The sequence below is a fragment of the Giraffa tippelskirchi genome, chromosome 9, assembly GCF_054371585.1.
Source record: "Giraffa tippelskirchi isolate mGirTip1 chromosome 9, T2T-mGirTip1v1.2.pri, whole genome shotgun sequence".
NCBI lineage: Eukaryota > Metazoa > Chordata > Mammalia > Artiodactyla > Giraffidae > Giraffa > Giraffa tippelskirchi.
In genome coordinates, this window is record NC_137283.1 from 84,401,856 (window position 1) to 84,424,715 (window position 22,860).

The window sequence follows — 22,860 nt, forward strand, 5'->3', positions numbered from 1 at the left end:
GCTCAACACCCTTCAAGCTAGGCTTCAAAAGTATGTGAACTGAGAACTTTGAGACATACAAGCTGGATTTAGAAAAGGCAGAGGAACCAGAGACCAAAATGCCTACATTTGTTGGATCATAAAAAAGCAAGAGAATTGCAGAAACATCTGCTTCTGCTCCGTTGACTTTGGCTACCTGATGCACAGAGCCAACTCATTGGAAAAGACCTTGATGCTGGGAAAGACTGTGGGTGGGAGGAGAAAAGGGTGAAAGAAGATGAGATAGTTGGATGGCATCACTGAATCAATGGACATAAGTTTAAGAAAATTCCAGGAGATAGTGAAGGACAGAGAAACCTGGAATGCTGTAGTGCATGGGGTCACAAAGAGTCAGACATGACTGAGAGGCTGAACAACAACAAAGTTAAAAAGAAAGAAGCAACATAATGAAGAGAATGATTATACAAGCCATTTTATCAATCATATTAAATGAGATTGCTCCTTCCAAACTGGAAACACATTTATGATATAACATTAACTAGAAATGTGAGAGAAAAACAACCCCCCGGTGGCCCATATTATAATGACCCACATAAATCTAGAAGGCAGTAAATCATGCTTCTCAAACCTGGCTGCATAGAAGGATCACCTGGGTAGCTTTAACAATTATTCCAGCTTGTTCTAACTGCTGTTTTGTTAATTGTTTTGGATTTATTTTTGGAGAACTCTTTCCCCTTTATTATTCTTTTGTTCTTTTGTGATTTTGTTCTCTTATAACTCTCTTTAGTGTTATGTTTGGGCTTTCCCTGGTGGCTCAGACAGTAAAGAATCTGCCTGCAATGCTGGAGACCTGGGTTCAGTCTCTGGGTTGGGAAGATCCTCTGGAGGAGGGAATGGCAACCCACTCCAGTATTCTTGCTTGGAGAATTCTGTGGACAGAGGAATCTGATGGGCTACAGTCTATGGGATCACAAAGAGTCAGATACGACTGAGTGGCTAATACACATATTGTTATGTTTGGATTCTTTTTCTTTTTTGCATGGATATCTGTTACAGATTTTTGGTCTGTGGTTACTATGAAGTTTTTGTATAGTAGTCACTATATATATACATCTGTCCATGGGATTTTCCAGGCAAGAATATTTTGAATTACTGATCTTTTAATTTTAAATGCATTTTAAAAACCTGGTATTTGCACTCTCCTTCCCTCATGATTATTATGTTCAGTATCATGTTTTACATCTACTCATATTTTACATCTTTTAATGAGTAATAGAACTCTTAAAATTGATGATTCCACTTTTAGGGTAGAGCTGAAGGATGTGGCCAGCTACCCTGAGATCAGTCATGCAAATAGATATTGGAGATGGTCCAGAACTAGCCATCATCTGGTGCTGTGAGCAGAGGAAAGTTGACTTTTTAATGACTAATAAAAATCATATTAATTGTACTCATTATATTATATTGAATTGATTAATAGACCAAGTAGATGTAAAATGGGACTGGATACAGCTCAAATCTCAGGTTTGGTCCCAACCTTCCCACCTCAAATGATTTTTGGAATGTTACTTAGCATTCTCTGCCATAGGTTCCTGACCAGAAATGAGCACTTTGTCTACCAAGCAGTGAAATCTTAAGAAATAAGATTAATTAAAATTTGGTGGAGCTTTTACAATAAAAATACAATATTAAGCAAACGGATTGTTAATATGATTGCTTGCTCCAAAGCATTGTGATCAGCTCTGAATTGACTACGGTCATTTAAAAATAGCTCCCTTGGGTTTCATGTGTGCCTGCTAAGTTGCCTCAGTCATGTTCAACTCCTTGCAACCCTATGGACTGTAGCCTGTCAGGCTGCTTTGTCCGTGGGATTCTCCAGGCAAGGAACTGGAGTTGGTTGCAATTTCCTCCTCCAGCCGTGGTGTGTGAGGGGATGAAAGACAGTTGGATGAAGAAACCCAGGTTGGAATGAAAGAAGATGCATTTACATAGGTACTCAGAAAGACACTTTCCCCAAGAATGTGCTGTGTGTGTGCTCAGTTGCTTCAGTCATGTCCAACTCTCTGTGATCCTATGGACTGTAGCCTGCTAGGCTCCTCTGTCCATGGAATTCTCCAGGCAAGAATACTAGAGAGGGTCACTGTGTGTCTCCCTGGGATTCCAGAGGACTGGGAGTGGGCAATGCTGTTCCCACAAAAACTGGGTAACTCCTAGTTATGACAGGTACTGGGCCGGCACCTCTAGTCGTCCTTGGACTTTGTGTTTTCCTCAGAGGAGCGCCCTCTTTGCATTTCGCTGCTCCTCCCAAAATGCTCTGCGGCAGGAAGGCCTATGTCAGACACACTACTGTGCATCTTAGTTTGGTCCTTGTTGACTACCCTCTTGCTCTGTGTGAGAACGAGAAGGAGGGGATATAAGTCCTGATTGAGATGCCAAGTTCTCTGGAGTCCTTCTGGCCCCTGATGTGGAGCAGCTGGTTACTTTTGCTTGTTGGACTGGCAACTATTGAGAGATCAAGCCCTGAGCCTTTGGAGTGGGAGCACCAACTCTAAGAAGCTAGATGTGAAAGTGAAAGTCACTCAGTCGTGTTTGACTCTTTGCGACCCCATAGACTATACAGTCCATGGAATTCTCCAGCCCAGAATACTGGAGTGGGTTGCCATTTCCTTCTCCAGGGGATCTTCCCAACCCAGGGATCAAACCCAGGTCTCCCGTATTGCAAGCAGAATCTTTAGCCAGCTGAGCTACAAGGGAAGCCCCAAGAGTATCCTAGACTACCAGAGAACTAACGCTAGGGGGTATGAAACAGTGAGAACTCACACAAAGGAAACCACTTGAATACAAGACCCAGCATCACCCAACCACCAGTAGCACCCTGTGCAGTACGCCTAAATAACTAACAAAGCAAAAATACAAACCCAATTATCAGCAGACAGGATTACCACCTCACTCAGACTTGCCCATCAGAGGATAAACAAACAAAAACTCAGCACAAATCTCACCCTATATGAAGCTTACACTGGACCAACCTTAGGAGAGAAGAAAGCAAAAGGAAGAAAGAATTCAACCTCGAAGCCGGGGAAAAGGAGACCTCAAACACAATAAGTTAAAAAAAAATTAATGAAAAGGCAGAGAAATACTATACAAATGAAGAAACAAACTAGAAACACAGGAGTCCAAATAAATGAAGAGGAAACAGGCAAATTACCTGAAAAAGAATTCAGAATCATGATAGTAAAGATGATCAAAAACTTGAAACCAAAATGGAGAAAATGCAAGAATCAATTAACAAAGGCCTAGAAGAATTAAAGAATAAACATGCAGAGACAAACAACACAGTTACTGAAATTAAAAATACTTTAGAAGAAATCAATAGCAGAATGTCTGAAGCAGAAGAATGAATCAGTGAGCTGGAAGATAAAATGGTGGAAATAACTTCTGAAGAGAAGAATAAAGTAAAAAGAATGAAAAGAACTGAGGATAGTCTCAGAGACCTCTGGAACAATATCAAATGCACCAACATTTGAATTAAAGGGGTCCCAGAAGAAGAAGAGAAAAAGAAAGGGTATGAGAAAATTTCTGAAGAGATTATACTTGAAAATTTCCCCAACATGAAAAAGGAAATAATCAATCAAATCCAAGAGGCACAAAGAATCCCATACAGGATAAACCCAAGGAGAAATATGCCAAGACACATGCTAATGAAACTAACAAAGACTAAACACAAAGAAAGAATATTAAAAGCAGCAAAGAAGAAGCAACAAGTAACATACAAGGGAAACCCCATATGCTTAACAGGTGATCTTTCAGCCGAAACTCTGCAGGCCAGAAGGGAATGGCAGGATGTATTTAAAGTACTGAAAGGGAAAAATCTATAACCAAGATTACTGTACCCGGCAAGGATCTCATTCAAAATTGATGAAGAAATAAAAAGCTTTCCAGACAAGCAAAAGTTAACAGAATTCAGTACCACCAAACCAACTTTAAAACAAATGTTAAAGGGATTTAGATAGTCAAGAAATATAAGAGAAGGAAAAAGATCTACAAAATCCACCCCAAACAATTAAGAACATGGCAATAGGAATGTATATATTAATAATTACTTTAAATGTAAATGGATTAAATGCTCCAACCAAAAGCCATAGACTGGCTGAATGGAAACAAAAAATAAGACCCATATATATGCTGTCTACAAGAAACTCACTTCAGACCTAAAGGCACATGTAGACTGAAAGTGAGAGGATGGAAAAATATATTCCATGTGAATGGGAAGCAAAAGAAAGGTGGAGTAGCAATCCTCATGTCAGACAGAAATGACCTTAAAATAAAGAAGATTACAAGAGGTAAAGAAGGACACTACATAATGATCAAGGGATCAATCCAAGAGGAAGACATAACAATTGCACATATCTATGCACCCAATGTAGGAGCACCTCAATACATAAGGCAAACACTAACAGACATAAAAGAAGAAATTGACAGTAACACAATAATAGTAAGAGACTTTAACACCCCACTCACACCAATGGACAGATCATCAAAACAGAAAGTCAATAAGGAAACACAAGTCTTAAGTGATACGTTAGATGAAATGGATGTCATTGATATCTTCAGGACATTCCATCCAAATGCAGAAGAACACACCTTCTTAAGTGCACATGGAACATTCTTCAGGATAGACCACATCTTGGGTCACAAATCAAACCTCAGTAAATTTAAGAAAATTGAAATCATATCAAGCATCTTCTCCAACCACAATGCTATGAGACTAGATATCAATTACAAGAAAAAAACTGTAAGAAACAAAAACACATGGAGATTAAACAACACATTTCTAAATACCCAACAGGTTACTGAAGAAATCAAAAGGGAAATCAAAAAATTTCTAGAAACAAATGACAATGAAAACATGACAACTCTAAACCTATGGGATGCAGCAAAAGCAGTCCTAAGAGGGAAGTTTACAGTAATACAATCCTACCTCAAGAAACAGGAAAAACATCAAATAGACAACCTAACTAGACACCTGAAACAACTGGAAAAAGAAGAATCAAAAAAATCCAAAATTAGTTGAAGGAAAAAAATCATAAAGATATAAGCAGAAATAAATGAAAAAGAAATGAAAGAAACAATAATAAAGATTAATAAAACTAAAAGCTGGTTCTTTGAGAAGATAAGAAAAATTGACAAAACTTTCACGAGACTCATCAGAAAAAAAGAGAGAAGAATCAAATCAACAAATTTAGAAATGAAAAAGGAGAGATTACAACAGACAATGCGGAAATACAAAGGATTATAAGAGACTATTATGAACAACCATATGGCAATAAAATGGATAACCTGGGGGAAATGGACAGCTTCTTAGAAAAAGTTCAGTCTTCCAAGACTGAACCAGGAAGAAGTAGAAATTAAGAACAACCCAATTACAAACACTGAAATTGAAGCTGTGACCAAAAATCTCCCAAAAAACAAAAGCCCAAGACCAGATGGCTTCACAGGAGAATTCTATCAAACCTTTAGAGAAAAGCTAATACCTATCCTTCTAAAACTCTTTCCAAAAATTGCAGAGGGAGGAACACTTCCAAACTCATTCTATGAGGCCACCATCACCATGATACCACAACCAGACAAAGACAACATAAAAAAAGAAAACTACAGGCCAATATCACTGATGACCATAGATGCAAAAATCCTCAACAAAATTTTAGCAAACAGAATTCAGCAACACATCAAAAAGCTCATACACCATGATGAAGTAGGGTTTATTCCAGGGATACAAGGATTCTTCAACATACACAAATCAATCAGTGGGATATACCATATTAACAAATTGAAAGATAAAAACCATATGATAATCTCAATAGATGCAGAAAAAGCATTTGACAAAATTAAGCACCCATTTATGATTAAAACTCTTCAAAAAATGGACATAGAAGGAACCTACCTCTACATAGTAAAAGCCATATATGATAACCCTAGAGCAAACATTATTCTCAATGGTGAAAAACTGAAAGCATTCCCCCTAAGATTAGGAACAAGACAAGGGTGTCCACTTTCACCACTTTTATTCAGCATAGCTCTACAAGTCCTAGCTTCAGCAATCAGAGAAGAAAAAGAAAGAAAAGGAATCCAGATTGGAAAAGAAGAAGTAAAGCTCTCACTGTTTGCAGATGACATGATAACTGTATATAGAAAATCCTAAAGATAGTATCAGAAAATTACTAGAGCTAACCAGTGAATTTAGCAAAGTTGTAGGATACAAAATCAATATACAGAAATCACTTGGCATTTCTATATAGTAACAATGAAAAAGCAGAAAGAGAAATTGAGGAATCAATGCCATTCACCATTGCAACAAAAAGAATTAATATCTAGGAATAAACTTACCTAAGGAGACAGAAGAACTGTACACAGAAAATTATAAGACACTGATGAAAGAAAGCAAAGATGACATAAACAGATGGAGAGATATTCCATGGTCCTGGGTAGGAAGAATCAATATTGTGAAAATGACTATACAGCCAAACGCAATCTACAGATTCAATGTGATCCTTATCAAATTACCAATGACATTTTTCAGGGAACTAGAAGAAAAAATTTCACAATTCATCAGTCAGTCAGTCAGTTCAGTCACTCAGTCATGTCCAACTCTTTGCAAACCCATGTACTGCAGCACGCCAGGCCTCCCTGTCCATCACCAACTCCCGGAGTTTACCCAAACTCATGTCCACTGAGTTGGTGATGCCATCCAACCATCTCATCCTCTGTCATCCCCTTCTCCTCTTGCCTTCAATCTTTCCCAGCATCAGGGTCTTTTCAAATGAGTCAGCTCTTCACATCAGGTGGCCACAATATTGGAGTTTCAGCTTTAACATCAGTCCTTCCAATGAACATTCAGGACTGATTTCCCTTATGGAAACACAAAGATCCTGAATAGCCAATGCAGTCTTGATAAAGAAGAATGGAGCTGGAGGAACCAACCTTCCTGACTTCAGATTATACTACAAAGCTACAGTCATAAAGACAGTATGGTACTGGCACCAAAACAGAAATATAGACCAATGGAACAAGATAGAAAGCCTAGAAATAAACCCATGCACATATGGGTACCTTATTTTTGACAAAGGAGGCAAGAATATACAATGGGGCAAAGACAGTCTCTTCAATAAATGGTATTGGGAAAACTGGACAGCTACATGTACAAGAATGAAATTAGAACACTTCCTAACACCATACACAAAGATAAACTCAAAATGGATTAAGGACCTAAATGTAAGACCAGAAACTATAAAACTCTTAGAGGAAAACATAGGCAGAACATTCGATGACATAAATCAAAGCAAGATCCTCTATGACCCACCTCCTAGAGTAATGGAAATAAAAACAAAAGTAAACAAATGGGACCTGATTAAACTTAAAAGCTTTTGCACACTAAAGGAAACTATAAGTTTGGTGAAAAGACAGCCCTCAGAATGGGAGAAATTAATAGCAAATGAAACAACTGACAAAGGATTAATTTCTAAAATATACAAGTAGCTCATACATCTCAATGCCAGAAATACAAACAACCGAATCAAAAAGTGGGAAAATGACCTAAACAGACGTTTCTCCAGAGACGACATACAGATGGCTAAGAAACACATGAAAAGATGCTCAACATCACTCACGATTAGAGAAATGCAAATCAAAACCACAATGAGGTATCACCTCACACCAGTCAGAATAGGCATCATCAAAAAGTCTACAAACTATAAATGCTGGAGAGGGTGTGGAGAAAAGGGAACACTCTTGCACTGTTGGTGGGAATATAAATTGATACAGCCACCATGGAAGACGGTATGGAGATTCCTTAAAAAACTAGGAATAAAACCACCATATGACCCAGCAATCCCTCTCCTCAGGCTTGATCACTGAGGAAACCAAAATGGAAAAAGACACACGTATACTATTGTTCATTGCAGCACTGTTTACAATAGCTAGAACATGGAAGCAACCTAGATGTCCATCGACAGATGAATGGATAAAGAAGTAGTGGTACATACACACAATGGAATGTTACTCAGCCATAAAAAGGAATGCCTTTGAGTCAGTTCTAATGAGGTGGATGAACCTAGAACCCATTATACAGAGTGAAGTAAGTCAGAAAGAGAAAGATAAATACCGTATTCTAATGCATATATATGGAATCTAGAAAAATGATGCTGAAGAATTTACTTACAGGGCAGCAATGGAGAAACAGATATGGAGAATAGACTTATGGACAAGGGGAAATGTTAGGAGAGGGCGAGATATATGGAAAGAGTAACATGGAAACTTACATTACCATATGTAAAATAGATAGCCAACGGGAATTTGCTGTGTGGGCCAGGAAACTCATTCAGGGGCTCTGTATCAACCTAGAGGGGTGGGATGGGGAGGGAGTTTCAAAAGGGAGGGGATATATGTATACTTATGGCTGATTCATGTTGAGGTTTGACAGAAAACAGCAAAATTCTGTAAAGCAATTATTCTTCAATATATAAAAAAAAAAGAATACTAGAGAGGATTGCCATTTCCTCCTCCAGGGGATCTTCCCAACCCAACGATTGAACTTGGGTCTCTTGTGTTGACAGGTAGATTTTTACTGTCTGAACCACCAGGGAAGCCCTCCTCAAGAATGACTGAATGTAAATGGGAGAATATTTATCTACTGAATACAGCCATGTGGTTAGAAGTGCTTATCACTGTTTTGTAGTTCTTTCGTATTGTTTCCACACTCACTCTGGCCAGAAGAAAGGGGCTGCAGTGGGAGTATGTTCTCAATAAATAATCATAGCAGTGCACGCTGCAGTTCAGACAGTGGCATCTCCATATATGAATTCTCATTACCATGGCTTTGCCAGTCAACCACATCAACTTACTATAGGATAAGTTGTGGTATGCACTTTGCCTTGGACTCAGAACAAAACGTACACCCATTTCCCTTATTAAAATAATTCCATCTGACTTGGTGCTCTTCATTTGTGGGGTTGACTCCCAGTGACACTGTCGCTTACTCTCAGACACAGAACTCAGACCCCGTGGTTGCTGAAACCCAGACTTTTATTATGGTCACTTCCACATATCTACTTAATTATAGACTTAGAGATGGTTGTGAAAAACAAACTTGATTGCCTTAGATGGATTATTTTAAAACAGCATAAAATCTGTGAACATGACTGAGGCACCAAAAGTTTACAGGATCTGAATTTGCAGACAGATTTAGCGTGCAAATACAGTTGATATTTAAGGTGGTGGTTTGCTCACGAATGACGGAAATGGCCAAGAAAATAATAGATCATGCCAATGCTGTCTAATTAGTTCACACATACAATAGTCCTTTAGTGTGATCCTCAAAATAAGCGTAGGAGGGTCACAAGGCAGCAATCACTTTTTCTTTTTAAAGTATATAATCTAATAAACGGTTTGTACAGTTGGACACAAAGTGTCTTAAATTTACATGACTTTGATTTTAAGGACATCTTTTCAGGTATAATTTAACAGAAAAATCTGCCTTCAGCCTTTTGAATTACACTATTCTGAAACTGTAGCAGAGATGAAAAAATAGAGGAGTCACAAAGTTAATGTGATTGTCATTGGGCAGGTATCTCAGGGATATAAATGAAGCCTTGTTCTCTGTTCTTGGAGCCACAATAAAGGAAAATACCTTCCTGGGTAATTTTATGAAATGAGAACATATCCCAGTAGTAAAGGATTAGCAAGAACTGGAGAGTCTTCAAATGCAAATTTCCTGACATTTCACAGTTGCTAAAATAGTTACTTTACCTTGGGGAACTAATAATAACTTAGCTAAAGGTTTCATTTAGTATAGCCAAATATAATGCAAAAAGCACAGACTCTGATAAACACCATTTCCATTTTAGGGCTTGCTAAGTCTGGGTTTTCTCTGTTCTCTTTCTTCCACACATAAGAATGTTACAAGCAATTAGATGAAATTATTTATGTGAACTGGAAAGCTAAGAGCATAAAGCAGTGCTGTACACACCAGATGTAACTAGCATCCCCATTTTGAAAATTGAAGAGAAGCCCCTTTGTATCTTGATGAAGTAATTGTTCTTTGAAACTATTGAACTGTCTTGTTGCCCTAAAAAGTTTTATTTAATGAATGTTTTGAAATCAAAACAATTTCATTTTCATGTATCAATGGACAAACTACATTTGGAATCTGCAAAGCTTAAAGGACACTTTTTGAAATGTTGGCATGTCTCTGAATCTCTTAATAATCTGTCTCTGAATCTCTTAATAATCTGTGTTGGGTACAAATACTCTAATAAATAGCAAATACTCTACTTATGGACTCAAATTGGGAAAAGTTACCTAAGAGGATAGGAAAACTTTTGAGGAGCAATTTGGCAATATGAATAAAATACCATGAAACTGTTGATATTGCTTTGACCCAGTAATTTTACTTTAGGGAATTTATGCTAGGAATCTTAAATACCGAGAGAGGCTTATGCACAAAGATATTCATTGTAACGTTACTCATCATAACAAAACAATTAGAAACAGTTCTTTCTTTTTGTTGTGTATTTAGATAAAGCAAATCATGGTGTAACAACTGAAAGGAACAATATGCAGCCAATAAAATGATGCTTGTAAGATAACAATGGAGACCAATTTAGATCTAATAGAAAACTTGTGCAAAAAGCCCTATGTAAACTTGTATGCATGGTAGAACTGCAATCATGTAAATATTAAATAAGCATAGAAAAAAGACTGAGGAAACATATGAAGATGGCAGCATAGTTGTGTTTGGATAGGTGTACTATGGGTAATTTTCCATACCTTTTAAGAAAATAATCTATAACTTTTTAAAAATATTCAAGCTGGATTTAGAAAAGGTAGAGGAACTATAGATCAAATAGCCAACATCTATTGGATCATAGATCTGCGGTCAAATGCTCTACCCCTGAGCTATACCCCCTCTGCTTATTGGATCATAGAAAAAGCAAGAGAGCTCCAGGAAAATATTTACTTTTGCTTTATTGACTGTACCAAAGCCTTTGACTGTGTGGATCACAACAAACTGTGGAAAATTCTTCAAAAGATGGGAATACCAGACCACCTTACCTGTCTCCTGAGAAATCTGTATGTAGGTCAAGAAGCAACAGTTAGAACCCAACAGGGAACAATGGACTGGTTCCAAATAGGGAAAGGAGTGCATCAAGGTGTATATTGTCACCCTGCTTATTTAGCTTATATGCAGAGAACATCATGCAAAATGCCAGGCTGGATGATGCTCAAGCTGGAATCAAGATTGCCGGGAGAAATATCAATAACCTCAGATATGCAGATGACACCACCCTTATGGCAGAAAGTAAAGAAGAACTAAAGAGCCTCTTGATGAAAGTGAAAGAGGAGAGTGAAAATGTTGGCTTAAAACTCAACATTCAGAAAACTAAGATCATGGCATCTGGTCCCATTACTTTCTGGCAAATAGATGGGGAAACAATGGAAATAGTGACAGACTATTTTCTTGGGCTTCAAAATCACTGCAGATGGTGGCTGCAGCCATGAAATTAAAAGATGCTTGCTCCTTGGGAAAAAAGTTATGACCAACCTAGACAGCATATTAAAAAGCAGAGACATTACTTTGCTGACAAAGGTCCATGTAGTCAAAGTTATGGATTTTCCAGTGGTTATGTATGGATGTGAGAGTTGGACCATAAAGAAAGCTGAGCACTGAAGAATTGATGCTTTTGAACTGTGGTGTTGGGGAAGATTCTTGTGAGTCCCTTGGACTGTGAGGAGATCAAACCAGTCAATGGTTAAGGAAATCAGTCCTGGATATTCATTGGAAGGACTAATGCTGAAGCTGAAACTGCAATACTTTGGCCACCTGATGCGAAGAACTGACTCATTGGAAAAGACCCTGAAGCTGGGAAAGATTGAAGGCAGGAGAAGAAGGGGACGACAGAGGATGAGATGGTTGGATGGCATCAACAACTTGATGGACATGAGATTGAGCGAGTTCTGGGAGTTGGTGAAGGACAGGGAGGCCTGGTGTGCTGCAGTCCATGGGGTCACAAAGAGTCGGAAGTTGGACATGAGTGAGCGACTAAAGTGGCTTACTGATTGACTTTAAATTCCCAGCTTTTATACTCAAAAGCTAGTTTTATTGAGTTGAACTCCTCTCTCTACCAGAAACATTTTCTATGTAAATGGTTAATTAGCCATAAATGGGAAACCAGTCATAATGCCTAAGTAGCCATAAATGGGAAACCAATCTGGCTGAAGTACATAAACTCTAATTAATGTAAACCTCACTAATGAAGATTAACAGAAATTCACAGATCAGAGATTCTTACAGAATAAAAAGCCCCAAACAAGTAACCATGTAAGATCTTTTATTATGCAGTTATAGTACTTATTTCTTAGATATCGGCATATAACAAATTGCAGTTCTTTTGGTAAGCTTCTTTCACTTAACTTTCTATATGTAATTATGCAATTTGAAATTGTAGTAACTGATATGTAATATATGAAAATAGATAAAATAGCTAAATTAGTTAGCAATTAATTAAACAAATAAAACCAAAGCTGATTTGATGGGTCAGGTTTTGGAAAGTGACAAATTAGTTTGCTTCAGCAGATGAAGCTCAGAATATACTGAAATCTCATCATTTGTTTCTAATTAAAATGTTTTTATAAATGTAAACATTTATATATAATTGACAACTGAAAGGTAAGTAAACTTTGTCTCCATCCTTTATCATGTATAGGTAGCAAAACATAAAGGGAGTTTTTATATAATTTTTCCATAAATTTTCTCTTCCCTCCAAATGCAATGACAGATGTTACATATAAAATAACTGTTGGAATCTGTTATTTTGTGGCTTAAGAAATGCAATCAAGTATGTGTTTTACTTTTCCACAGGCATTTTAAAATCAGTGCTTCAGTTAAAAGGTGGATTGTTGAAAGTTATGTCATCCTTATAGAACTGAATATTACTGATTTCAGATGTCTTAAAAAGATTAAGTATGTTATAATGATCAGTCTTATACTTAAAAAAGTGAAGCTTTCTTCAACAGGTTATTTTTTAGTACACTATTTTTCGGAAATATACCTATTTTTGTGACTTGCTTTAGATTCACTTGAAGATTTGCCATAAAAACTTGCAGTGCCTAGTTCTTTTGTGCATAGAGCTTCACAAGCAACCGAGTTTCTGAGTTGGTCCTCATCGTGGACTCTGAAGATGAAGCACATTTGCTATTTTCTAAGCGAAAGCAGCTCATGATTCAACTATGAGAAAGTAAGGAATATTTTTTTTGTCTGATCATAAGTGACAAAGCATTAATTTCATGTTTTTTGTGGACCTACTAATGCTATTAATAGTAATGTTATGAATTTTGTTCATTTTTTTAAAGAGCAAATAGGATGCATTCATCTCTCTTGTTTTGTTTACATAAATTGCACTTAGCATGAAACTATAAAAAGCATATAATGTAAATATAAAATAAATATTTCAAAAAAATCCAGTGAAAACCATTTCTGACAATCATTCAGTCATGATTTATTCAGGGCCTACTGTATATGAGGCCTCAGAAATACAGTGGCGACTTTCCTGAGTTTGACTATTCATCTTTGTAAACAGATTTTATATATAAGCAGTTAAAAAAATAAATAAGTATTTAACTTACCTTTGATTCCTTGAACTTGGAGAAAAATCCAAAGGAAAAAAATAACTCTTCTAGCTTCCAAATGCATTCTGGCTTTTGTGCATTGATATTTCTGATAATAGCCACAGAACAGCCTGAACTCACATTAAAAAAAGGACAGAAATATGAAAAATAATGAAATATTGAATTGACTGACTGAGGATAACCTTCTTGGCTTACCTTTATGAGGGTGCCAATTTATGAAGAACACGAAGCAGTGCCTGCTTCTGGAATAATCTCCTTATCTTCCCCTCAGTTTAATCTCTGCTTAAGGACCAGCTGGAGAACCTTTATCTCATTAACCTTCTTGACGAGCATCTGTCAGCCCAGCTCCGGGACCCCAAATGCCATTAAAAACAAGTGTCCACAGACAGAAGGAACACGTTTTTCCTTAGTTATTCACCTATTACAGGGACACAGAGAGCCAGGGAAGTCCTGACAAATGCAAAAGGTGGCTGACAGTTAGGGTCAAATGTTTTCCAAAATGACATGTGCAGAATCAGCCACTGAAGGAACTTAATTGTGAGCCCATGGAAGTATATAGTTATTTGATATATTCATCTCCAGAGGTAGCAAAGCTGTCTCCATTCTCATAGAATTGAATTGTTTTGACAATTGCTTTCTTTCTGGCATCTGTGAGTACACAGATGACCTTTTAAACTCCAATTTAAATTAAAAAAAAATTTTTTTTTTGTACAGAATGTATAGAGTCAAATAGTTCTACAAGATTTGTGGAAAGTAATGGTACCATAGCTACCTGCATTCAAAGGTAATGTTGACTTCAAAAAAATATCCCACATGAGAGTTGCTAGTTTTATTTGCAGCAAAATGAAGACTGCAACCCAGGAGACAGCACTTCAAATAGTTCTGAGAAACTGTTCCAAAGAAGCAGTGGGGGGGATGGCAGTATACATGAGATTTTGGTGAAGGGGGGGTGCATTCCACCAAGCACATATTTTTCCAGAAGTTTTCTGCTAGTCTGGGGAAGCTTTCTGCTGGTCATGAGGAAAAGTCATCACCAGGAAGGATTTTAGCGCTCTTCGAGATTTGAGAAGAGACAAGAATTCAGCTCATGAATTTGGCTCCTGAAAGTATCTAACTCTCTGAAGACCTGTCCTGCCCGTCCCAACACCCCCCCTCCCCCCCGCCTCCAAGCACAGCGTGCCTCCTTTCTGCTCTCCACCCCCAACTCCTCTCCGTTTTGACCACCAGCAGCTGCAGCAGCATGGGATTTAATCGTGGTAGAGATGGATGGCAAGTGCCCATGGCATCTGCCAATTTTGTCCTGGACAGCAACCACTTTTAATTCTTTAAGCTAATTCTTCTAGTAGTCTCATTAGTACCTCTAAATAGTAGGCTTCTGTTGCTAATCTTTTTGTTTTTCACTTTCTGCTGCTGCTAAGTCTCGTCAGTCGTGTCCGACTCTGTGCAACCCCATAGACGGCAGCCCACCAGGCTCCGCCGTCCCTGGGATTCTCCAGGCAAGAACACTGGAGTGGGTTGCCATTTCCTTCTCCACTTTCAGGCATTGTCAAATAACAAATGTTGAGAATGCTATCTCCCCCGGCCCCACCCAATCCCTCCCCATCCTCACAAACATGCTCTAGTCCTATCCTTCCACCTGCCTCAATTTTATTGGATTTTCAGTGTATTGAAAATTCAGTCTTCTGTTATTGTGACTGTATACATGCTACATATAGCTGAGCCTGGAATATACTATAAATACTAACAGGTATTGAACTCATATGTTGTGATCAACATTGTTCTTAGAGATTTCTGTAGATTCCCCATCCATATTATTCGGATGGTGGCATTCTTGAACGAATCTCTGACTTGTAAAATTCACACTTCCTTCTATTTCCCCCTTACTGTTTCTACTTTCGTTTCTAGATAATTTTCTCAACTGAATCTTTTAACCTCAAATTTTTACTGTCATTTGTAATTTCTGGGGAATTGTTTCTGGTGGTTTTTTGTCTTAAATTCTTTTCTTTTTAAAAAATTTTAATAAGATACTGTTTCAGGATTTCAAGGATAAAAATTCTTTTACTTCTTTAATGATATTAATAACATTTTCAAAAATTACATTCTTCTTTTGTAGCCTCTGTTTCATCCAAGCTGAATTTAAATTTTAAAAAAATTAAAAAAATTTTTTTTTATCTTTTGTATTCAAAGCTTTTCACAAATATCTGATAATTCTTGGCTGACCACTCACCTATTTTGAAGTCTGTAAATAGTTGACTGAAAGTTTTGTACATAAGATTGGAACCTGTGAACTGTGGTCTTCAGTGTAGTAGTATAAATTTATCACAAGCATTACATGTGACATGCTATAAAATTATTTGTCTAAGATCCAGATTTAACTGAGAATTCTACATTTTTATGTTACATTTGGCAAATCTTTTTCCAGAATATCTGAAGTCAGTATCTTTAAATATTTCCTCCCCAGGTGGTCAGATCTTCCTGAAAAGACTATACTCATCTCTTGATTTTAGGAGATAGCCTAACTCCCAATATATCAGTACCTGAGTGAGGAAATAGGTCTGGAACTTGGGTCTTACTGAGTCACTCATCGCTCAGTCGTGTCTGACTCTTTGTGACTCCATGGACTGTAGCCCACCAGGCTCCTCCGTCCATGGAATTTTCCAGGCAAGAATACTGGAGTGGGTTGCCATTTCCTTCTCCAGGGAGAAGGTCTCACTAGTCTCCAGGTCTCCAGATCTTTCTAGTATCATATATATTTTAATTTAATCTTCTTGTTTTCAGAGATTCTGAAATCTGCCCTTATTCTCAAATCTGCCAAATATCTAATAGTCCAGAGAATGTTTTACCCTGTTCAGAAAATAAACATTCAGCCTTCTGTAAGATGGCAAAAAGATAGTTATACAAATAATGGAATGGGGAAAGGGAGTTGGAAATCTGAGTGATTATTAGCTACTTCAATTTATTCTTCTATTTTTAATGTAATCATCCATTAAGTTACCTATATATTTGGAAGTACTTTGCATATCTTTAAATATATATATGTATATACATATTTATATTTATATGCGTGCATGTGTGCTCAGGGGCTCAGTCCTGTTCGACTCTTTGTGGCCCCTTGTACTGTGGCCCACCAGGCTCCTCTGTCCATGGGATTCCTCTGGCAAGAATACTGGAGTGGGTTGTTACACCCTCCTCCAAGGCATCTTCCTGATTCGAGGGATCAAACCATGTCTCCTGCATTTCAGGCAGATTCTTTACCTGCTGAGCTAGGAGGGAAGTAAATATATGTAAATTTGATTGCTTCTGAGCTTTCTCTCCTGCCAGTTTAAGATCCGTCCTTCTAGGTCTGCTGCCATTTATCCATATTTTAAAACTTGGCTTAAACCTACATGTTCAGCTCAATTAAGTTATTATGAAGTGAACACCCCAGTAACATACAAGTAAAACCAGAGAATATTAATAGCCCTCCAGAGGGATACATGGTCCTATTCACAAAGAAAGACCTTTCTTCTCCATGACATATAATCACTAATTCTGATTTATATGGTGATCACTTATTTGCTTTTCTTATTTATTTTTGCTGCTTAACTACACATCTGTAAGTACCATTGCTTACTTTTGCTTATTCCACCACCATGTATTGAAAGAATCCTTTTCCATATTGTTCTGCAGCTCCACCTTTGTCATAAAATCTGTGTGTATCATATACTCATGTTTTCCCTGCCCCTTTCCTCCCTCTTCCTTTCACTGTGTTGACTCATCTTTTATTTCACTGTTATCTCTTCAGCTGGGTATATGTTACTGATTTTAATTTTAGTTACTGTATTTTTCTGTTCTGGGATATCCATTTAGTTTTTTAATTTAAATTTATTTATTTTTTATTGAAGGATAATTTAGTTCTTTTTCAAGTCTGTTCCATCATTTGTTAAAACTAGTTTATGCCTCTGTGTTAAAATCTTTAATTCTGTATTTTATCTCATTGAACACAGAGAGAATAGTTTGAAAGCTCCAAATTATGGAACTCTGGGTGTTGTGTTTGTTGTCTTTTTCTTATTCATTATTACCTCATCTCCTTGTACAAGTGGTTATCTTTTATTGTTGTATGATAAACATTATATTTTAAGAGTTATAGTACAATAACCAAGACATAGCATCCTATTGGTGAAAGAATAGACATAAAGGTTAATGGAATGGAATAAAGAGCCAAGAAGGGCTCACACAAATACAGGGGACTGATTTTGAACAAAGGTACAAAAACAATTCAATGGATAAAAGGATTGTCTTTTCAATAAATGTTGCCATATGAATCCTCCCCTTCACCAAAAAATCCTATAAAAGACAAACAAAAAATGAACCTACACACAAACATTACACTTTACCCAGAAATGAAGTAAAAATGAATCATGCACATAAGTGAGAAATGTATATAAAATTCTATAAAAATATAGAAGAAAATCTTGTTTAGCTCAGGCTTAATGATGAGATTCTTAAACAGAAGATGAAAGCATGAACCATGAAAGAAAACAGTAAGTTGGATTTTATTAAAGTGAAAAACTTCTGGGCTTCTAAAGAGACTGTAAACAAAATTAAAAGTTAAGTCACAAGCAGGAAGATAATATTTGCAAAACACATTTCTGATAAAAGACATGTACCCAAAATATATGAAGAAAGCTTAAAACTCAACAATAAGAAAACATAACAAGTCAATTAAAAATGAGCCAAAGGTCTGAACAAGACACTTCACCAAAGAAGATGTACGGATGGCAAATAATCAAATGAAAAGATGCTCAATGTCATTTGTCATTAAGAAATGCAAATTGAAACATCAATGAAATATCACTACATAGCTATTAGGGTAACTTAAAAAAAATTAATGCTACCAATTGCTGCAAAGATATGGCACAACATGAATTCTCATTCATTACTGGTGGGAATGCAAGTGGACACAAGCAGTTTAGAAGACAGTTTGGCAATTTTTTTCTACAAAGCTAAACATAGTCTCACCATACAATCCAACAATCACACTCCTAGGTATTTACCCAACTGAACTGAGAGTGTTGGTCCCTGCAAAACCCTGCACTTTAATACTTATAGAAGCTTTGTTCACAGTCACCAAAACCCAGAAGCAACAAGATGTTCTTTGGAAGATGAATTAATAAACAAACTGTGCCTACCCATACAAGAGAATACTCTTAGTAATAGGGTATGAACTGGGCAATGCAAAGACACGGATGAATCTTAGATGCACATTGCTACATGAAGGAAGCCATTCTGAAAGGACTATACACCATGTCATTCCATTTATATGACACTGGGAAGGAACACACAGGTGAAGCATTTGTAGGCCTTTTGGGGCATTTTGGTGTACTGTGAATAGATGAACATAGAGGTTTAGAGCAGGAAACTACTTTGTATAATACTGTGATGCATGACAGTATTCATTTTTCAAAACTCATAGAACTTTATAGCAGAGGGATGAATCTGAAAGCATGTAAATTAAAAACAAACCCTTCAGATAGTACCTAACTATGCTAATTGTGACAAGTGCAGGCTGCGACTAAAAAAGCCAACTTGGTTAAAAATGTCTGAAACAGTCACTGACGAGGGTGAGAGAAAAGCTGACCTATATAACTTTGGAAATGTCGTCAGACAAAAGGCAAAAGGACCTGTACCTAGGCAGTATACTCTAGTTGAAAAAAATTATTTCCCACAGGGGCATGAATTAACAATTTTGAAACAACTATATGCATGCTGGAACTGAACAGTTAAGTAAATGAATAATGAGAGGCAGATTTCTCACTGTTGGAGTGAAGTTTTGAGACAAGCAAGGGGAAGAGGCAAAAAAAGAACGTATACGGTAATGGAGTAGAATTGGAGCTGTCGGTATAAACACATGCTTAATTTTACGTAAATGGAGATGGCAGTATTAATTTATACCATACAAACATATATTAATTACAAATATAACATATGGTAATTAATAAACATTAATTAGTTTGTTATATATGTTTATACACTTATCGGCTTGTGCATGTGTACTGGCTAGTATACACACATTTTCTTTCTCCAACAGCTATGATACCCCAGTAGCGAGTGCATTTAGCACCTAGATCTTGGTTCTTCCTGTTCTTCAGTAAAATAAACCAGGCCTCCTGGAGAAATGGTTGATTTTAAAACTGGGGCAGGAAGTTTGATAAACCTGGAGCATCTTGTAGTGCCAGAAAGTAAGGAAGTGCTCAAACAAAACATAACAAGAACCAAACAGCTGAACCCTGGTGGCATATGTCAAAGGGACATGGGAGCCAACCAGGAGAGGTCCCAGTGACCCAGACTGAATAAAGTAGTTTGGATTTTAACATAAAGTGTAAAATAAATGTCCACAAGTCCATGGTGACACATAAATTATGGAATAAATGAACAGGAGAGAGTAGACAAATATCCCATGTAGAACAATTCCAAATAATTTGTGAAGATAACATCCCTTTAATAAGTGGAGCATAATTCCCACTCCTTAAGTGTGACTTGTGACTTCCTTCCAAAGAGTTCAATGTGGAAAGGAGGATGAAAGGAGTAACTTTAACAGTGGGGAACCCTGATGTACATCTTGTTTGATTAAGGTCAGTTTCAACATGAGAGTCATGTTGACAGCATAGTCAGGTTGAAGGCATGTTGACAGCACCCACCTTCATACAGTGTGATGGGAATGGCACTTTACCTCTGTGGTCTTCCTCCAAAAAACTCATAATCCTGCTCCTATCATGAGAAAAAAAAAATCAGACAAATCCCAGTTGAAGGACATTCTACAAAGTGCCTGACAGTTTCTCCTTAACAACTGTCACGATCATCAAACATAGGGAAAGCCTGAGAAACTGTCACAGCCAGGACTTGCCTAAGGAGACACGGTGACTAAATGCAATGTGGTGTCCTGGAGCAGAACAGCAGAACGCGTTTTCTGTTCCTGGAACAGAAAACGGATATTAAAATTAAAAACAAACCCTAGGAAAATTTTAAAAAACTATGGGCTTCAGTTAATGGGTTTCAGGTATCAATATTGGTTCATTAAATGTAACAAATGTACCATAGTAAAAGAAGGTATTAATATTAGGGGACACTGTGTTTCCATAGGGGTATAGAGGAACTCTAATATTCTTGCAAGTTTTAAAGTCTAATTTATTCTAATATAAAAAGTTTATTAAAATATAAAAAATAATTTTATAGAAAGAGTTTGAAGTCTAGGATATTTCCTTCCAGGGAGAATTTCCTTTGCTTCTTCTCAGCACTGGGAATTACTAGCAATCCAAGATCAGTGTAATGAAATTTCTGAGTTAGAGATTTTCTAGGCTACACAGGAGCTGGGCTGTAATTGGTGGAGGCATGGATCACCTAGTTTCACCTTTGTTTCTAGGATGCAGCTCTTCAGAATTTACCAGGGCTCTGCTATGACCTGGACTTCAAGTTTTGTCCGCTTCCTACCAAGAGATTTTCAAAGCCCTGTTCAGCCTCTGCGTTTCTTACAGATCGCAAACGCTTTGGGGCAAATGCAGCCCCCAGAGCTAGGCTCACTTGTTTTGATTCTGAACTCTTGTAAATTTCTGTTATGCTTCATTATTTGTTAGTTCTCTGTTCCCTTCCATCAGATACTTTTATATTGCATCCAACTTTTCTACATTTCTTCAGCAGGAGAATTGGCTGTAGTGACCTAATTGCTTTACCTACTGCAAAAATTTTAAATTTTTATGACTATTGTCTCCTTTCTCATTCTTTTTATTGTTGTGGCTTTATACTTTAAAAATGCCTTTAATTTTATTTGGGGGGACTATCTAGAGGGTAGAATAGGGTAAGAAGTTTTCAGTTCACCTCTTCAACTACAGATTATTTTGGTGATAGCTAAAGAAAATTAGAATCATCAAATTGGTATAGAATTTTATTCAAAATGATGCATCTGAAAATGAGAAATGAACTCAAAGAAAGATGAATCTACCTTTAAATAGCCATATCCAGGGAAAATGATCTGAGGACTTAGAATGGATACATACTTACATGTGGGTGTGTGTGCTCAGTGGCTCAGTCATGTCTGACTCTTTGCAGCCCCATGGACTGCAGCCTGCCAGGATCCTCTGCCCATGGAAATTTCCAGGCAAGAATATTGGAGTGGGGTACCATTTCCTACTCCAGGGGATCTTCCTGATCCAGAGATCGAACCCAAGTCTCTTGTGTCTCCTGCATTGGTAGGCGGATTCTTTCCCACTAGTGCCACCTGGGAAGCCATACTTATATATAAATACATTTATAAATATTTCTAATGTATATTTTTATGGGCTGAAAAGCTGAAAGCTGATAACAAAATACTTTCTTTGTTTGCTGTATATCCCTGTGTTATACTTAGTTTTTAAACCTGTTGTGAAGCATCATTATTCTTTCTCTAGGATAAAAAACAACAATTTTAAGTTTTGAAAATAAATTCTACTTAATAGCCTCCTTAATAAAACATGTTGCCTAAAGGAAAATGTGGTATAGACTACTTTGCATTCTTTAAAATATCCTATATGATATTGTTACTGAACCAAATTTGAGTCTGCTCTCCCACCTGCAGTAAAACCAATCTACTGACACGAGGTTGTGGTGAAGGAAAGGACAGCCTTTATTACAACATGGGGACCAGCAAAGAGAACTGGCGGCTCACGCTCAAATGACCCAAAGTTTTCAATGGCTTTCAGGGAAGGGATTCTGAAGGTCAGGTTTGAGGTGTGGGTTGCAGGGTGCTGATCAGCTTCTGCATACTTCTTTGATTGATTGATGGTGAGGTAAAGGATAAAGTTTTGGGAATCTCAATTATCAATTTTCCAGCTCCAGTCTATCTAGGGTCTTTGTGCTGGTGATTAGCATGAAGTTAACTTCTTCCCACTGTGGAGGTATCAACATCTGAAAAACAGCTCAAGGATATAATTCAGAATATTGCCAGTAGTCCTTGAAGAGGAACTAAAAGTCCTTGACTTGGTTTCATAGCTAAACTATTATTATTGTGTCTTACTTGACTGTTTTCCTCTATTTTTTCATTTTTACTTCTCTGATTAAATTTGCTTTTTGAAACTCAGGGATGGCCTGGGAGGTTAAAGCTTTTCTACAAACAAGAGGCAGGGGACATGGTGTGTGTGTGTGTGTGTGTGTGTGTGTGTGTGATCTGTCCCTGGGGAACTGGGG

The 22,860-nt window shown here is 37.2% G+C and overlaps 1 protein-coding gene across 1 annotated transcript in view; it reads right to left on the reverse strand.

The window, feature by feature from the left end:
- IMPG1 (interphotoreceptor matrix proteoglycan 1) overlaps window positions 1-13,726 on the reverse strand; it is a 160,039-nt gene extending 146,313 nt beyond the window's left edge. Inside the window, exon 1 of the mRNA XM_081530830.1 lies at window positions 13,660-13,726. Within this exon, the coding sequence (XP_081386956.1) occupies window positions 13,660-13,726 (67 nt within the window). The remainder of the gene's footprint in view (window positions 1-13,659) is intronic.
- Between the last annotated feature and the right edge of the window lie 9,134 nt (window positions 13,727-22,860).